This window comes from Anomaloglossus baeobatrachus, chromosome 1 (genome assembly GCF_048569485.1).
Source record: "Anomaloglossus baeobatrachus isolate aAnoBae1 chromosome 1, aAnoBae1.hap1, whole genome shotgun sequence".
NCBI lineage: Eukaryota > Metazoa > Chordata > Amphibia > Anura > Aromobatidae > Anomaloglossus > Anomaloglossus baeobatrachus.
In genome coordinates, this window is record NC_134353.1 from 52,183,556 (window position 1) to 52,197,751 (window position 14,196).

At 42.8% G+C, this 14,196-nt stretch overlaps 1 protein-coding gene across 1 annotated transcript in view; it reads left to right on the forward strand.

The window, feature by feature from the left end:
* The first annotated feature begins 710 nt into the window (after positions 1-710).
* LOC142258200 (forkhead box protein I1c-like) overlaps positions 711-14,196 on the forward strand; it is a 36,773-nt gene continuing 23,287 nt past the window's right edge. The window contains exons 1-2 of the mRNA XM_075331088.1: positions 711-807; positions 9,530-9,657. Coding sequence (XP_075187203.1) covers positions 711-807; positions 9,530-9,657 — 225 coding nt within the window. The remainder of the gene's footprint in view (positions 808-9,529; positions 9,658-14,196) is intronic.

A 14,196-nucleotide genomic window follows, 5' to 3' on the forward strand; every position in this document is an offset into this window, starting at 1 on the left:
CTGGAGTCATGTAGCAAAAGGGGGGGTGGAGTCCCTTAGAAAGACGGGGTTATTCCAACTTCAGGGAACTGTGCGCTATAGGGAAAGCTCTACACACCTTTTTTCCTCTGTTAGAATTCATACATGGTGACCTACTATCAGACAACAGTGTAGCTGTGTCCTACATTAATCACCAGGGGGGTACATGGTCGACCTCCCTCATGCAGCTAGCTTATCACATATTTTCCCTAGCTCAAGTCCACTTATTGTCGCTCATAGCTCTAGTCAGGGGGAGTGGTGTCTTCACAAAGGTCTTCAGCAGCATACTAGGCCTTTTGGGGGGGACCCCGGTTTTGGATCTGTTTGCTACCAGATCCAGCAGAAAGGTGGCCAGGTTTTGCTCCCTGAATCCCAACGACAGGCCTTGGGTGGTGGATGCCTTTCAAATTACATGGCCGTTGGGTCTCCTCTATGCCTTCCCTCCCTTAGTCTTAGCGCCGACGTTGTTACGAAAAGTCTAAGAGGATGGGGCTCATATCATCCTAATAGCCCCCTTCTGGCCCAGGAGACCATGGATCTATTGGCTCAGGAGCTGTCCGTGGCAGATCCTTGGATCCTGCTGGAGAGACCGGATCTCCTCTCCCAGGGCCCTCTCCTTCATCCTCAGGTTTAAGGCCTCCATCCGACGGCCTGGATACCAGGGTATAGAAAATATTTCTGTCATCTACACGATGTTGCCTCAGGGAGGATGCCCCAGTACATACGATTCTGGAGTTTCTTCAGGATGTTCTGGATTTGGGGTGATCAGCCAGTACTCTAAATGTGAAGGTATCAGCGTTGGGGGTGCTTTATAATTACAATTTGGCAGATAATGGATGGGTAAAGAGATTAATTTCCTCCTGTCAGAGAAGGACGCCTGTCTCTTGTTTAGATTTTCTCTTCTGGGGTCTAAATTTGGTGTTGGGCTCAAATGGTGCCCCCATTAAAGCATCTATTTCCAACTCTTTGGTTCAGATCCTAACTCTTAAAGTAGCTCTCCTCATTGTACTGACCTTGGTCGGAGGGTTAGTGACCTTCAAGCTCTCTCGATCAACCCTCCATATAATCAGATTAGGGATGAAAGGGTCATCCTTTGTAGAGACCCTGCCTGTCTTCTGTATCTAGAGGTTACAAAACCTTGGAGGAAAAGTCAGGTGTTGTTTGTCTGTTTCCAGGGTTCTAGAAAGGGCTGTTCAGCATCTAAGGGGTCTATTGCTCGATGGGTCAAGGAGGCAATTAGAGAGGCATATGTAGCTCAGGGTTGACCAGTGCCAAAAGGTGTTACAGCACATTTTACCAGATCTGTCTTGACCTCCTGTTCTGGATGTGCCACTGGAACAGATTTTTAGGGGAACAACTTGGTCTTCTTTGACCACATTCTTTTAAGCACTACCAGCTAGATCTTTGCGATACGTCTGATATGACATTTGGTAGAAGGGTTCTACAGGCTGTGATCCGTCCCTAATGGTGTTTGTCTTCCGAATCTCTCTGGTGGTGCTGCCGTGGTAAAGGGAAAAATCATGATTACTTACCGGTAAGGCGTGCTTTGCACGTTGCGACATCGCAAGCCGATGCTGCGATGTCGCACGCGATAGTCCCCGCCCCCGTTGCAGGTACGATATCGTGTGATAGCTGGCGTAGCGAAAATTATCGCTACGCCAGCTTCACATGCACTCACCTGCCCTGTGACCATCGCTCTGGCCGGCGACCCGCCTCCTTCCTAAGGGGGCGGGCCGTGCGGCGTCATAGCTATGTCACACGGCAGGTGGCCAATAGCGGCGGAGGGGCGGAGATGAGCAGGATGTAAACATCCCGCCCACTTCCGTCCTTCTGCATAGCCGCCGGCGGCAGGTAAGGAGATGTTCCTCGCTCCTGCGGCTTCACACACAGTGATGTGTGCTGCCGCAGGAATGAGGAACAACATCGTACCTGTCGCGGCACCGGCAATATGGAAATGTCGGTGAATGCAACGATGATACGATAACGACGTTTTTGCGCTCGTTCATCGTATCATCTAGCATTTACACAGTACGATGTCGAAAGTGACGCCGGATGTGCGTCACTTTCGATTTGACCCCCACCGACATCGCACATGCGATGTCGCAACGTGCAAAGCCGCCCTAAGGGTTTTTTCCAGAACCATGACAGCGCCACTGCTTCCCACCGCTTATTTACGTTGTTACTCATATATTGCCTTTCAGAGTTAGTGGTGTTGGGCATTTTGGTGTTGGTAAATTAATATTGCTTTTCTGGTATTCGTCTCTCTGCTCTGTAATCTAACAGATGCAGTGGAGAGGTGCCACTCTTATTTTAGTGGGATTCCTATCCTAAAGATGGGTGGACCCTCTTTCTCTAGTGGCGCTGTCGTGGTTCTGGAAAAAAACATTACCGGTAAGTAATCATGATTTTTGACATTATGAATGTATTGCACATCTATCTCTCTCTCTCTATCTAGTTAGCTATATAAAATTGATAATGAATCCAATAACAGGTCCATTAAAAGATCAGTTAAAGTGATCCGTTTGTATCATCTGTTAGCGGATCCATTATTAGTCCTCCAATAAATTCATAACAAATAGATCATTACAGGACAGGTGAACACAACCTTGACATTTTTAGTTTCTGAATTTACTTGCCATATAACCATAGTTGCTATGGTGACAGAAGCCATTTAAGTCATTTACCTCTCCACATTTGTTTGTAGGGCAATTGTCCTGCTCTTACCCCCATTTAGCTTCCTTGAAGCCCCCTAATCCTTACTACAATCATTTTACAACACAACTCTGGGTCCCCATTGCCTTGTAAGGGGTTTGTCGTTTGGCGTTAAGTTCGGTTCCCAAACTGGACTTTTTTAATTTTTTTTTATTTTTTTTTAGTTTGTGCTGATTCAGCAAACCAGAATATCCATGGGTCCGCTCATCACTAACTGTAAGTCTTTTATTTAAATTAACTTTATTTTTAGAGGTTTGTTTCTTTTTTATACATTTATTCATATGCATATTTTAAACATGAAACTATTATAAACTGAATGTATTTCTTGTTTTATTTTATTTTTATTTCATTGACATTTTATTTTTACAGATATATATTTTAAAAAATATTTTGCATTATTGAAAACCTAATGCATTTGTCTTTTACTTATATAATTTGTTGTTTTTTTTTCATTTTTATTTATTTCTATGCATATGTATATTTTAAGCAAGTCTTTACATATAATTTTTGTAAACCTAATTAGTTTAAGTCTTTGATTTGTTTATACTTTTATATTTTGTTTAATTTTATATTCTTTGTAGATTTATATATGCACATATTTTTTGAACCCCATCCTTGCTGCACCTCTGATCAGTGGATGAAGTAGATGCTGACCCCCTGCGGAGACTGTGGAGACTTCCTCTGGTCATAGTTTACATATGAGTGCAGGTAAGAATCACAGGTGTGGCTTATACAACTGAAGCGAATACCTTTTGTATTTAACTGGTGGTCAGAGAGGGCCAAAAGTATACAATGGCTGCTAAAGGTCATGCTTCCTATATGGGTGTGAATTTTGCATTCTGCAGGGGCTCTCAAAACGTTATTCCTAGCTGTAATAGACTTGCACAACTAGGTGGATAAATTTGTCTTAAGGGTATGTGCCCACGATCAGGACTCCCTGCGTCCTGGATGCAGTGGGTCCTGACCTGCGGGGCCACGCGTCTCCTCCGCAGGAGACCACAGCTGCTTGTACCTACGATCAGGCTTCAGTGCGCTATGGTGTCCTTGTCTCTATTAATTGGTCTCCCCCTAACTAGACTATCTCCTCTACAGTCCATCCTTAATGCAGCAGCCAGGGTCACCTATCTGGCTAACCGCTACTCGGATGCCTCTGCTCTTTGCCAGTCATTGCACTGGCTGCCCATATATCACAGGATCCAATTCAAACTGCTTGTTCTCACCCACAAAGCTCTCCACAGTGCGGCTCCCCCCTACATCTCCACCCTCCTCTCTGTCTATCATCCCACCCATTCTCTACGCTCTACAAATGACTTTCGACTAACATCCACACTAATTCGAACCTCCCACTCCCGAATCCAAGACTTTTCCCGAGCTGCACCAAACCTCTGGAACGCTCTACCACAAGAAGTTAGGACAAATCACAACTTACTCCGCTTCAGACGCTCCCTAAAAACGCATCTTTTTAGGGCGGCCTATCACACTCCCTAGCCAAACTAATTTCACCTAATCCCTCTACAACTTCTCAGAACATAACCCCACGTCAAACTCCATAGCACCCAAATGCATCTTAAGGCTGTGGCTAACTGGTCCAGGAAGCAATTATCTATCCCCCATTTCCTTGAGATAGCTGGATTGTCATTGTAAATAAGCACTTGTACCTTGCCCCTCCCTCCATCTCATTGTAGATTGTAAGCTCTCATGAGCAGGGTTGCCTTTTTTTCCCTTTAAATATTGTATCTTCTATAATTGTTACTTGTTTGTATATGTTTATGTATATGATATGTATATGAGCCTCCTGAATTGTAAAGTGCTGCGGAATATGTTGGCGCTATAGAAATAAAGATTATTATTATTGTGTTTTCCTTATGGAGGACGCATGTGATTCCGCAGCAAACAATTGACATGCTGGGTCTAGAAACATGATCTACAGGTCAGTTTTTGCTCGGGCAGGACACGCACAGTGGGCACGAGATTTCAAGAAATCCTGTCCGCTATGTTTGTACTGTGCAGCGCAGCATTTTGGACGCAACTGCAATACGCAATGAAGAAAGAAAAAACGTCAAGCGCAGTCCTCAAATTGTAGAATAAAAATCCAAAAATGTATTGAAGTAATTTCTGAAAAGTATAGCGGTCAGCAGAATGAATAGATAAGTTTAGGACCCCATCGAACGTTTTTATGAAATTACTTCAATACATTTTTGGACTTTTATTCTACAATTTGAGGACTGCGCTGGACGTTTTTTCTTTCTTCATTTCTGAATATTGGCAGCCAAGCCTTCCGTGCGCTGGGTCCAAATGGAGAGCGGTGAACAGCAGGATTGGTGACCTGCATTTTCTCTTTCACTTTTATATTGCAGGACCAAAATTAGCTTCCAACCAAAAAGTTGAATGGCAATTCCCTCTTCAATCATGTGGACATCGGTCTCATCTGCTCTGGATATAATTTGTAATAATCATGGAAAAAACACTGGTGTGTACAAAGTCTAATTTAAAGGTTACGACTAGATCTTCGTAAATAATGAAATATTCGGATTATGTTATCCGCAAAAACATGTACTATTCCGGTGTTCGTCACTAATATCTAATCTAATGCAAGCCAATGGGGAACCCAAGTATTTTCCTTGAAGATTTCCCAGAAAAATGTTCGGACTCCCCCTTGATTTGTATTAGGTTCATTATTCGTGACGTATACTGGAATAGAACTATGTATTCGGATAGCATAATCGAAACCAAGATATTTCACGATCACACATCTCTGGTTACAAGACTGTATTTAAAAAAAAAAAATAATAATTCTTAAATATTTAAAAAAAACTGTTAAAAAAAACCTGAGATTTCCTTTATCAAAATTGATGATATCAGTATAGATGGCATCTTTATAGATCTGTATTTTAAATATTTGCAAATGTTTGTTTTACATTGTTTTAAAAAAAAAATCATATTAGAAGCTAACTGACTTATATTGTACAGTGTAATGATTAAAAATAAAAATTAAGATTCAGCGTTAAATTCTGATCCATATCTATTAATCTATAAAACTACATAGAAAAGAGACACAGAGCCGGTACATAGATGATTTATCTTTTATTGGATCAAAGCAGTAATGTGAATTTCATAGTGTAGATATATTTTAGTATTTTGTGTGACGTGATTATCAAACAAAATGTTGTTCTATTAAATTTTTTATTTACATTGTTAAAAAAAAATATAAAAATATTGCATGGTAAATGCAACTGTGGGGAAAAAAGCAAATTACAAGTATGATGCGTATAATAGTATGCTTATGATCAAATTAATTAATTTAACAATTTCTTCAAATTTAATTATTTTTTCTTTAAGAAAGAAACAAAAAAAAACCCCTTAATTTTAGGAGACTAATTGTTATGCAGTGTAATATTTAAGGTTTATTATCTTACATTAATAAAAAAATAAGTATGCTATCATTGCGCTATTACTAGTTAATTATTAATAACAAATTTCTAGAATTTCAGCTCCTTAACTAAAGGATGATTTACATATTTTTATACATTTTGTAATTGACATAAAGGTGGTAAATTTTTGAGATTCCCATGTGAAGAACTCTCCTTTATTAACAATTTTTACTTTTATTTCACACTTTAATACAGGTAGGGGGAAAAAAAAGCTTGAAATGCAGCTGCAGATAATTAGTAGAATAATGAATAAAAAATAAATAAAAAATTAAAAAAAATATATATATATATTCTCCGGAGCCTCTTTGGTGATTGGCCCTTCACTTTGCTCATTTTTTTTAAATGATGATTCCAAATGGATGTTGAGAAAAAAAGCAAACAGTATGCAAAAGCACACCAATCACCGGCCTTGGTAAGGGTGGATCTATACTCCGGAGAAGTATAAAGACCGCACTCCAAAGCCATTAGACACCTGTGGCCAGAAGCATCTTAATTTGTGAATGTTTCAAAGAAGAGAATTAGCTCAACTCAACTTCCAGCTCATCACAGATCTACAAGACTTCATCAAACTCATCCAGAAAGTTTTCAGGAGTAGTGATAGGTGAACCCGAACTGTAAAGTTCAAGGTCCGTACTGAACACATAGTGTTCGTGCACACGATCCTGAACACTAGTTCTCCTGGGAAGCTCATGTTACAGTTTGGTTCTAGGGACTATAAAAAAAGCATATTAGTAAAAAACATTGATTACACTTACCGCACCTGCGACGCGTCCTGCAGCCTCTGTCTCATGGCCGTTTCTTTATCCGGTTCCAATCGTTAACTTTTGATGGTATTCACTGCACTGCTCATCACTTGGCAGTTTTTGGCTTTTTTTCGGCAGTGTTCACGATGATGTCAGGATTCATCAGAGTCCATACGCCATGGACTGTCACTGTGCGAGTCTCGCATTGGTATCACGCGGCATGGCGCACACTCTGCTTACAGGAGCGGGTTAGCTGCATGTATTTCCATGCAGCTGAGGCGCTCCTGTCAGGAGTGTGTCCTGTGTTGGGTGATACTGATGCAAGACTCACACAGTGACAGTTAAAGTTCAATCGAGTCCATGAGTCATGGACTCGGATGAACCCTGACTTCACCATGAACACTGCTGAAAATAGCCGAAGACTGCCAAGTGATGAGCAGTGCAGTGACTACCACCCGAAGTTAATGATCGGACCCAGAAGCAGAAGCGACCGGGCGACAGAGTCTGCAGGACGCGTCGCGGGAGTGGTAAGTATAAGGACAATATTTATTATTAAACTATATATTCTTTATTTTACAGACCCCTGCCCCCTGCCCTATCCCATAATTGTAAAGTCCAGGCTCGGGGTTCGGATGCAAGTTTGCGTTATCTCAGAACCTGAACTTGAACTTTACAAAAAGATCGTGCAAGTCTCCCAAACACGAACATCAGGGGGTCCACCTATCACTACTCAGGCGACTACAGAGATGGAAGGATATTATGGAAATGGTAGCGTGTACCACCAGCAGAACTCACATTCAACACCAATGATGGCCAATATTGAAATTGCGAACTATACACCTTCAACAAACCTTTTGGTTAACCCTTCTGCGCCTGTTTTTGCCTTCATGACCAGGCCAATTTTTTCATTTCTGACCAATGTCAATTTGACAGGTTATAACTCTGGAATGCTTCAACGGATCCCAGTGATTCTGAGATTTTCTCCATGACATATTGTACATCAGGATAGGGGTAAAAGACCATATCTTTTACGTTTTTGAAAATATCGGAAATTTCATGAAATTTTTGCAATTTTGAAACTTTTTTTAAATTTTTATGCAGTTAAACCAGAAAGTTATGTTACTAAATTACATTCCCCACATGTCTACTTTAAATCAGCACAATTTCTGAAACTTTTTTTGTTAGGAAGTTAGAAGGGTTCAAAGTTCATCAGCAATTTCTCATTTTTCCAACAAAATTTACAAAATCATTTTATTATGGACCACATCATATTTGAAGTGACTTTGAAAGGTCTAGATGACAAAAATACCCAAAAGTGACCCCATTCTAAAAACGTCACCCCTCACACAAGAAGTTTATTAACCATTTAGGTTCTTTACAGGAACCAAGGCAATGTGGGAAAAAATGAAAATGTTACTTTTTCCCACAAAAACTTTAATTTAGCCTCAAATTTTGCATTTTCACAAGTGATTCAGGAGAAAATACACCATAAAATGTATTGTGCAATGTCTCCTGAATACACAGATACCTCATATGTGGTGGAAATCATTTTTTTTGATGCATGGCAGGGCTTGGAATGGAAGCAGCGCCATTCGCGTTTTTGAAAGTATAATTGGCTGGAATCGTTAGTAGATGCCAAGTTGCGTTTAGAGATCAGTTGAGAGGTCTAAACAGTGGAGGTCGCCCACAAGTGACCCCATTTTGACCCCTCAAGGAATAGATCTAGATGTTTGAGCACCTTGAACCTCCAAGGACTTCACAGAAGTTTGTAACGTTGAGCCATGAAAATAAAAAAAATACATTTTTACCACAAAATTGTTACTTCAACCAGATAGCTTTTTTTTTCCCAAGGGTATCAGAAGAAATCTCACAAAAAAAATTTGATGGTGCATTTTTTTTTTCCTGAGTACACAGATACCTTATATGTGGTGGAATTCTACTATTTGAGCACATGGCAGGGCTCTGAAGGGAAGGAGCGCCATTTTGAATGTTAGAGCACACAATTGTCTGTAATTAGATAGTGGATGCCATGTTGCATTTGAAAAGCCATCCATGTGAGGTTTTGTTTCTTGCGGGACAAGTTGCCATTTCTATTGGTACCATTTTCGGGCACATAACATTTTTTGATTTTTTTTTTCTCATTTTGGTAAATAGAATAACATGAAACAGCAATTTAGGAATTGTTTTTTGCAAATTTTTTTATGCCATTCACAGTTTGATAAAAAATAACAGGTTTATTCCTTGTAGTATTGATGTAATCGTACTGACCCATTTATTTATTTATTTATTTTTTATGTTTTGCCGCTTTTACACAAAACTAATTTAAAAAAATATATATTTTTTGCATTACTGTATTCTGACTGCTATAACTTATTTTTCCACTGATGGAGCCATGTGATGGCCTGTTTTTTGCGGTACAAGATGTAGTTTTCAGTAATACCATTTTTTTTTTTTCGGTTCAACTTTTTAAATTTTATTCCACTTTTTTTTTCTGCAGTATAAAAAAAAAAGCAACAAAAAAATTGATTTTAAATATTTTGTATAATGATGATTTTAGGTATTAAAACATAAAATGAATTGTTTATATAACATTATATTTTTTATGTATTTTTTAACACTGTTTAGGTAAGGCAATTATTGGATTCTGGATCCTAACTATGAAAACATATTTGACAATGGGAACTTTCACCGGAGAAGAAAGCACAGACCAGAAACCAAAAAGACTGATGCTGTCACAGCTAAAGGTGGAGAAGGTGATCGCCCGGCTCTAGGGAAGAAAGGTGGCGATAGCCCATCTACGGTCACCACATCATCCCCAGTGGTGGAAGCCACACCAGCAGACCGGTTTGTGTTAAAGGGATTTTTAGATCTTTCAACTTTTTATCTTGTAACTATCTCCTATCCACTTTATAGCAATTATTGTTTAACATTTTTATTTTTTTTAGCTTGCGTAACCCCTTAACGACTTATTGATATGTCTTTTAACGGCTGCAGTTAAGGGGCCTTTTTCCTGAGCTCCGTTTAAAAGCGACGCTGAGGAATAAGGGAATAGCTCCTCCCCAGCATCAGAAATCTCTGGGGTTTCAGCTACCGGGGTAGCAGACACCCTGGAGATTGCGATCTGGGTCGGTTTCTTTGATCCCTGGTCACCTGACTGACTTTTTACATGTTCGCCATTGTATAGTATAGAACGACACTGCAGTGCCGGTAAAAAAAGAAAATATTTCTTATCTGTCAGATGGGGGGGGGGGGAAATGTCCTCCCCCCCCCCAATCCCCTGGTGTGGACAAGGTCCCCCTCCGGTCCCCCTCCCCTCCTGATCATCTAAAATAGCGAGCACATGAGTTTTGTGCCTGCTGCAATCATACTCCTCCTCTGATTGATATCCCCAGGTCACCCCGTCCTCCCACGGTACTTCCTTCAATAGAAGAGTCCCCCGCAACCCCTCCCTCTCCTCATCTTCTGAAAAACTGGCTGGCGCATGAGCAGAGAGCCTGCAGTGACTTCAGTGAAATTACATCACTGAGGTTACTGCAGTTGGCACTGCACCCGGTGTGACCCCAGGAGTGTGCCTGCAGTAATCTCACTAAGATCACTGAAGGCGCACTCCTCACATGGAGTCCCTGTACTTCCAGAAAAGGGGAGGATGCATTCGCTGAGTGTGAACCCCATATCCTGAACTCGACATGTCGACATTGGAGGTCCAAAATGGATTATGGCGGACCAGTTTTTTTTTTTTTTAAACACATTCCCTCTTTTACCAATTTGTTGGAGTGTTTTTTCCAAATAAAATAAATAATCTTTATTACTTTTTTTTTTTTTATTACTGACTGTATTTGTAACGGGTAGCTGACAGATGCGTCACCATTACTAACCCGTGGGCTTGATGCCAGCTGACATCACACAGCTGGTATCAACCCCTTATATTACTCAGTATGCACCACACCAGGGCAACGGGATGAGTGGGGGCGAATTAATGTGTGCCATTTCTGGGGCAGCTGAGGCCTGCAATTTTTAGTCTGGGAAGAACCAAATAAACATGGCCTTTCCCACCCTGAGAATACCAGACCCCAGCTGTCTGCTTCACTTTGGCTGGTAACCCAATTTGGGGGAGCACACAGAGTTTTTCTTTGTTTTAATTTATTAAATAAAAAAAAAGTGTGGGTGACCTCAGTTTTGGATTACCAGCCAAGGTAAAGCTGCCAGCTGTGGGCTGCAGCCATCTGCTTTACCCTAGCTAGCTATCAAAAATAAGGGGAACTACACGTCGTTTTTTATTTATTTTTTTGCAAAATAAAAGTCTAAACACACTTTAGTGCCACATGAAAGACACCAAAGAGTGCCAGCTTAGAACATGTAGAGGGGTGGGACATTATATATGTATTAACCCTAGAACGCGCAAGCAATTCAATCTACCATAGAAAACAAATGACCTAGCAGGCCTGCGAGGCCCCAGGTATGCGTTCTAGGGTTAAGACCTTTATCTATCTTAGGTTTTTAGACTATTATTTTCATCTTTGGTTTTTTGCTTTTTAGACACTGTGCCCACAATTAGGGTTTGCAGCATTTGGAATGCAGAGTGTTTTCGCTGTGTCCAAAATGCTGCGTTGTACAGTATAAGCACAGGGCATAGAATTTTTTGAAATCTCATGCCTAATGTGCTTTTTACTCTGCAGCCTAAATTGATATGTGGCACGGCTTCTTGAGGCTCAGAATGTCAATTTATGCTGTGCAGACAAGAGTGGTCTCTAGGAGAATACAACTAAAGTAAGCAGGGGCCCAAACCCGGATCAGGGGCACAGTAGCTGTGTTCTTCCATGGAAAACACTCACATCTCCACAGGAGGGATGCTTTGTCCCTAGATGGTAGGCACATAGCCTAAAAGTGAGAAATTTTATGCAGCAGCAACATTTTTTTTTGCGAAGTACTTGTGGGTTCTAAATGCTCACTATACCCCTGAATAAAATCCTTGAGGGGTCTAGTTTCCAAAATGGAGTAATATGTAGCGTTGAGTGCGGTTCGTGGTTCGTGGTTCTCCAGTTCGCGGTTCGAGTGATTTTGGGGGGTGTTCTAGTTAGAACTCGAACTCGAGCTTTTTGTAAAAGCTCGACAGAACCGTTCTTAAACATAACTCGAACTATCAGCAAAAGCAGGGCTTTTTACAGCTACAGTGTGCAGGGAGCCATCGCTGGCAGCCTGCGGTAAGCTGGTAACCAAGATAAACATCGGGTATCCAAGCAAAGCGCTTTGTTTAGTAACCCGATATTTTTCCTAGTTACGTGTGCAGAGAGCCGACACTTCCTCGCTGGGCTCCGCCCCCTGCTGCACTCAGCATGTACACACACACACACTCACACCTGTCCCCAGCCATGCAGTCCCCGGCACTGGCGTCCTCAGCGCACATGGCCCCGCTAGGCTCCACCCACTTTGCACTCCGCCGCCCGCACACATGGCCCCACTAGGCTCCACCCACTTCGCCGCCCACACACATGGCTCTGCTAGGCTTCCCCCACTTGCACTCCGCACACATTACCCCGCATGGCTCCACCCACTTGGGACTCTGCACACATGGCCCCGCTTGGCTCCACCCACCTGGCACTCTGCACACATTACCCCGCTTGGCTCCACCCACCTGGGACTCTGCACACATTACCCCGCTTGGCTCCGCCCACCTCGCACTCCGCACACATGGCCCCGCTCAGCTTACCTGCGGTGATGAAGTCCCGCCCTCCCGACCTCAGTGCTGTCACTGTCCTCCATGGCCGCCGCTTGTCACATCTCCTCCTCTCTCTGCCGACCAGAGACTGTCACTAGCGGTGACATCACAGGCTCTCGCAATACTTGGCTGTGAAGGTCATTGAAGTCAGTGACAGGTCTGCTATCAGCAGTGCAGGAGATCATCACCGCAGGTAATGTACCTCGCTATGCTCCTGACAGCAGCACTTGTCATGCCCTGCAGTGACCTGGTCTTACCTATTGATGTTAGCTCAGGTCACTGCATTGCTCTCCCAGCCAATGGGAACATTCTGTTCTTCATTGACTGGGACAAGGGACTATGGTATGGATCGTCATGGGAACCGCTTGGATTACAGCAGACCTGGATTTGTTTTTCTTTTTAATAAATTGGTGAAAGAGGGAATGTTTTGGGCAGTGTTTTTTCAAATAAAAATGTGTTTGTCGTCTATTTTTTTTTTTTTTATTACTGACTGGGTTGGTGATGTCGGGTATCTTATAGACACCTGACCTCATGAACCCCAGGGCTTGATGCCAGGTGACATTACACATCTGGTATTAACCCCATATATTACCCCGTTTGCCACCGCACCAGGGCACGGGATGAGCTGGGGCGAAGCACCAGGATTGGCGCATCTAATGGATGCGCCACTTCTGGGGCGGCTGCGGCCTGCTATTTTTAGGCTGGGGAGAGTCCAATAACTATGGACTTCCCTAGTCTGAGAATATCAGACCCCAGCTGTCTACTTTACCTTGGCTGGTGATGCACTTTTGGGGGGACCCCCACGTGTTTGTTTTTTTTTAATTATTTATTTAATTTAAAATAACAGCATGGGGTGCCCTCAGTTTTGGATTACCAGCCAAGGTGAAGCTGCCAGCTGTGGTCTGCAGGCTGCAGCCGTCTGCTTTACCCTAGCTGGCTACAAAAATAGGTGGAACCCCACGTCATTTTTTTCTTTCTTTTTTTTTTGCTAAATACAAGGCTAAGCACCCCTTAGTGCCACATGAAAGGCACCAAAGGGTGCAAAATTACAAAATGCAGGAGAGTGGGACATTGTGTCTTTCTGCCACTCTAATGACAGAAAAGACTGATATGAAGTGTACAAGCAAAAGAAAATCACCAGAGCGCTCTACGCTGTGAAAAGCAGTAGAAAATGGCACTGGAGTGAACATGTGACCGCCTCATGTAGGTTGAAGCTATGGATCTGTACCGCCCTGGGGGCTCGGCTGCTCTCCGCCGAGCCACTCGGATCCGGGCTCGGGTTGTCGGTGGCTCGAGCGCCTCCGAACCTGGGGCCCCGTCGCTCTGGAAAGGGGGGGGGGTTTGGTTGTTTGGTTTGGGGTGGACCGGTTTCACGGCCGGAGCCGCGGTGACTGGTAACAGTTCGTGATGCCACCCACGGGTCGTGGTGAGGTGATGGGCACCACCGCTGCGGTGAGGGTGCGGGGGCTCGTCCGGGATCGGTGGTGGGTCGCAGCTAGGTGTTGACCCCTCCGTGGGTAGGGGGTTTGTTGGTCCCCGGGCCAGGTGGCAGGAGCGGGGGGGGGGTTGCAGGACG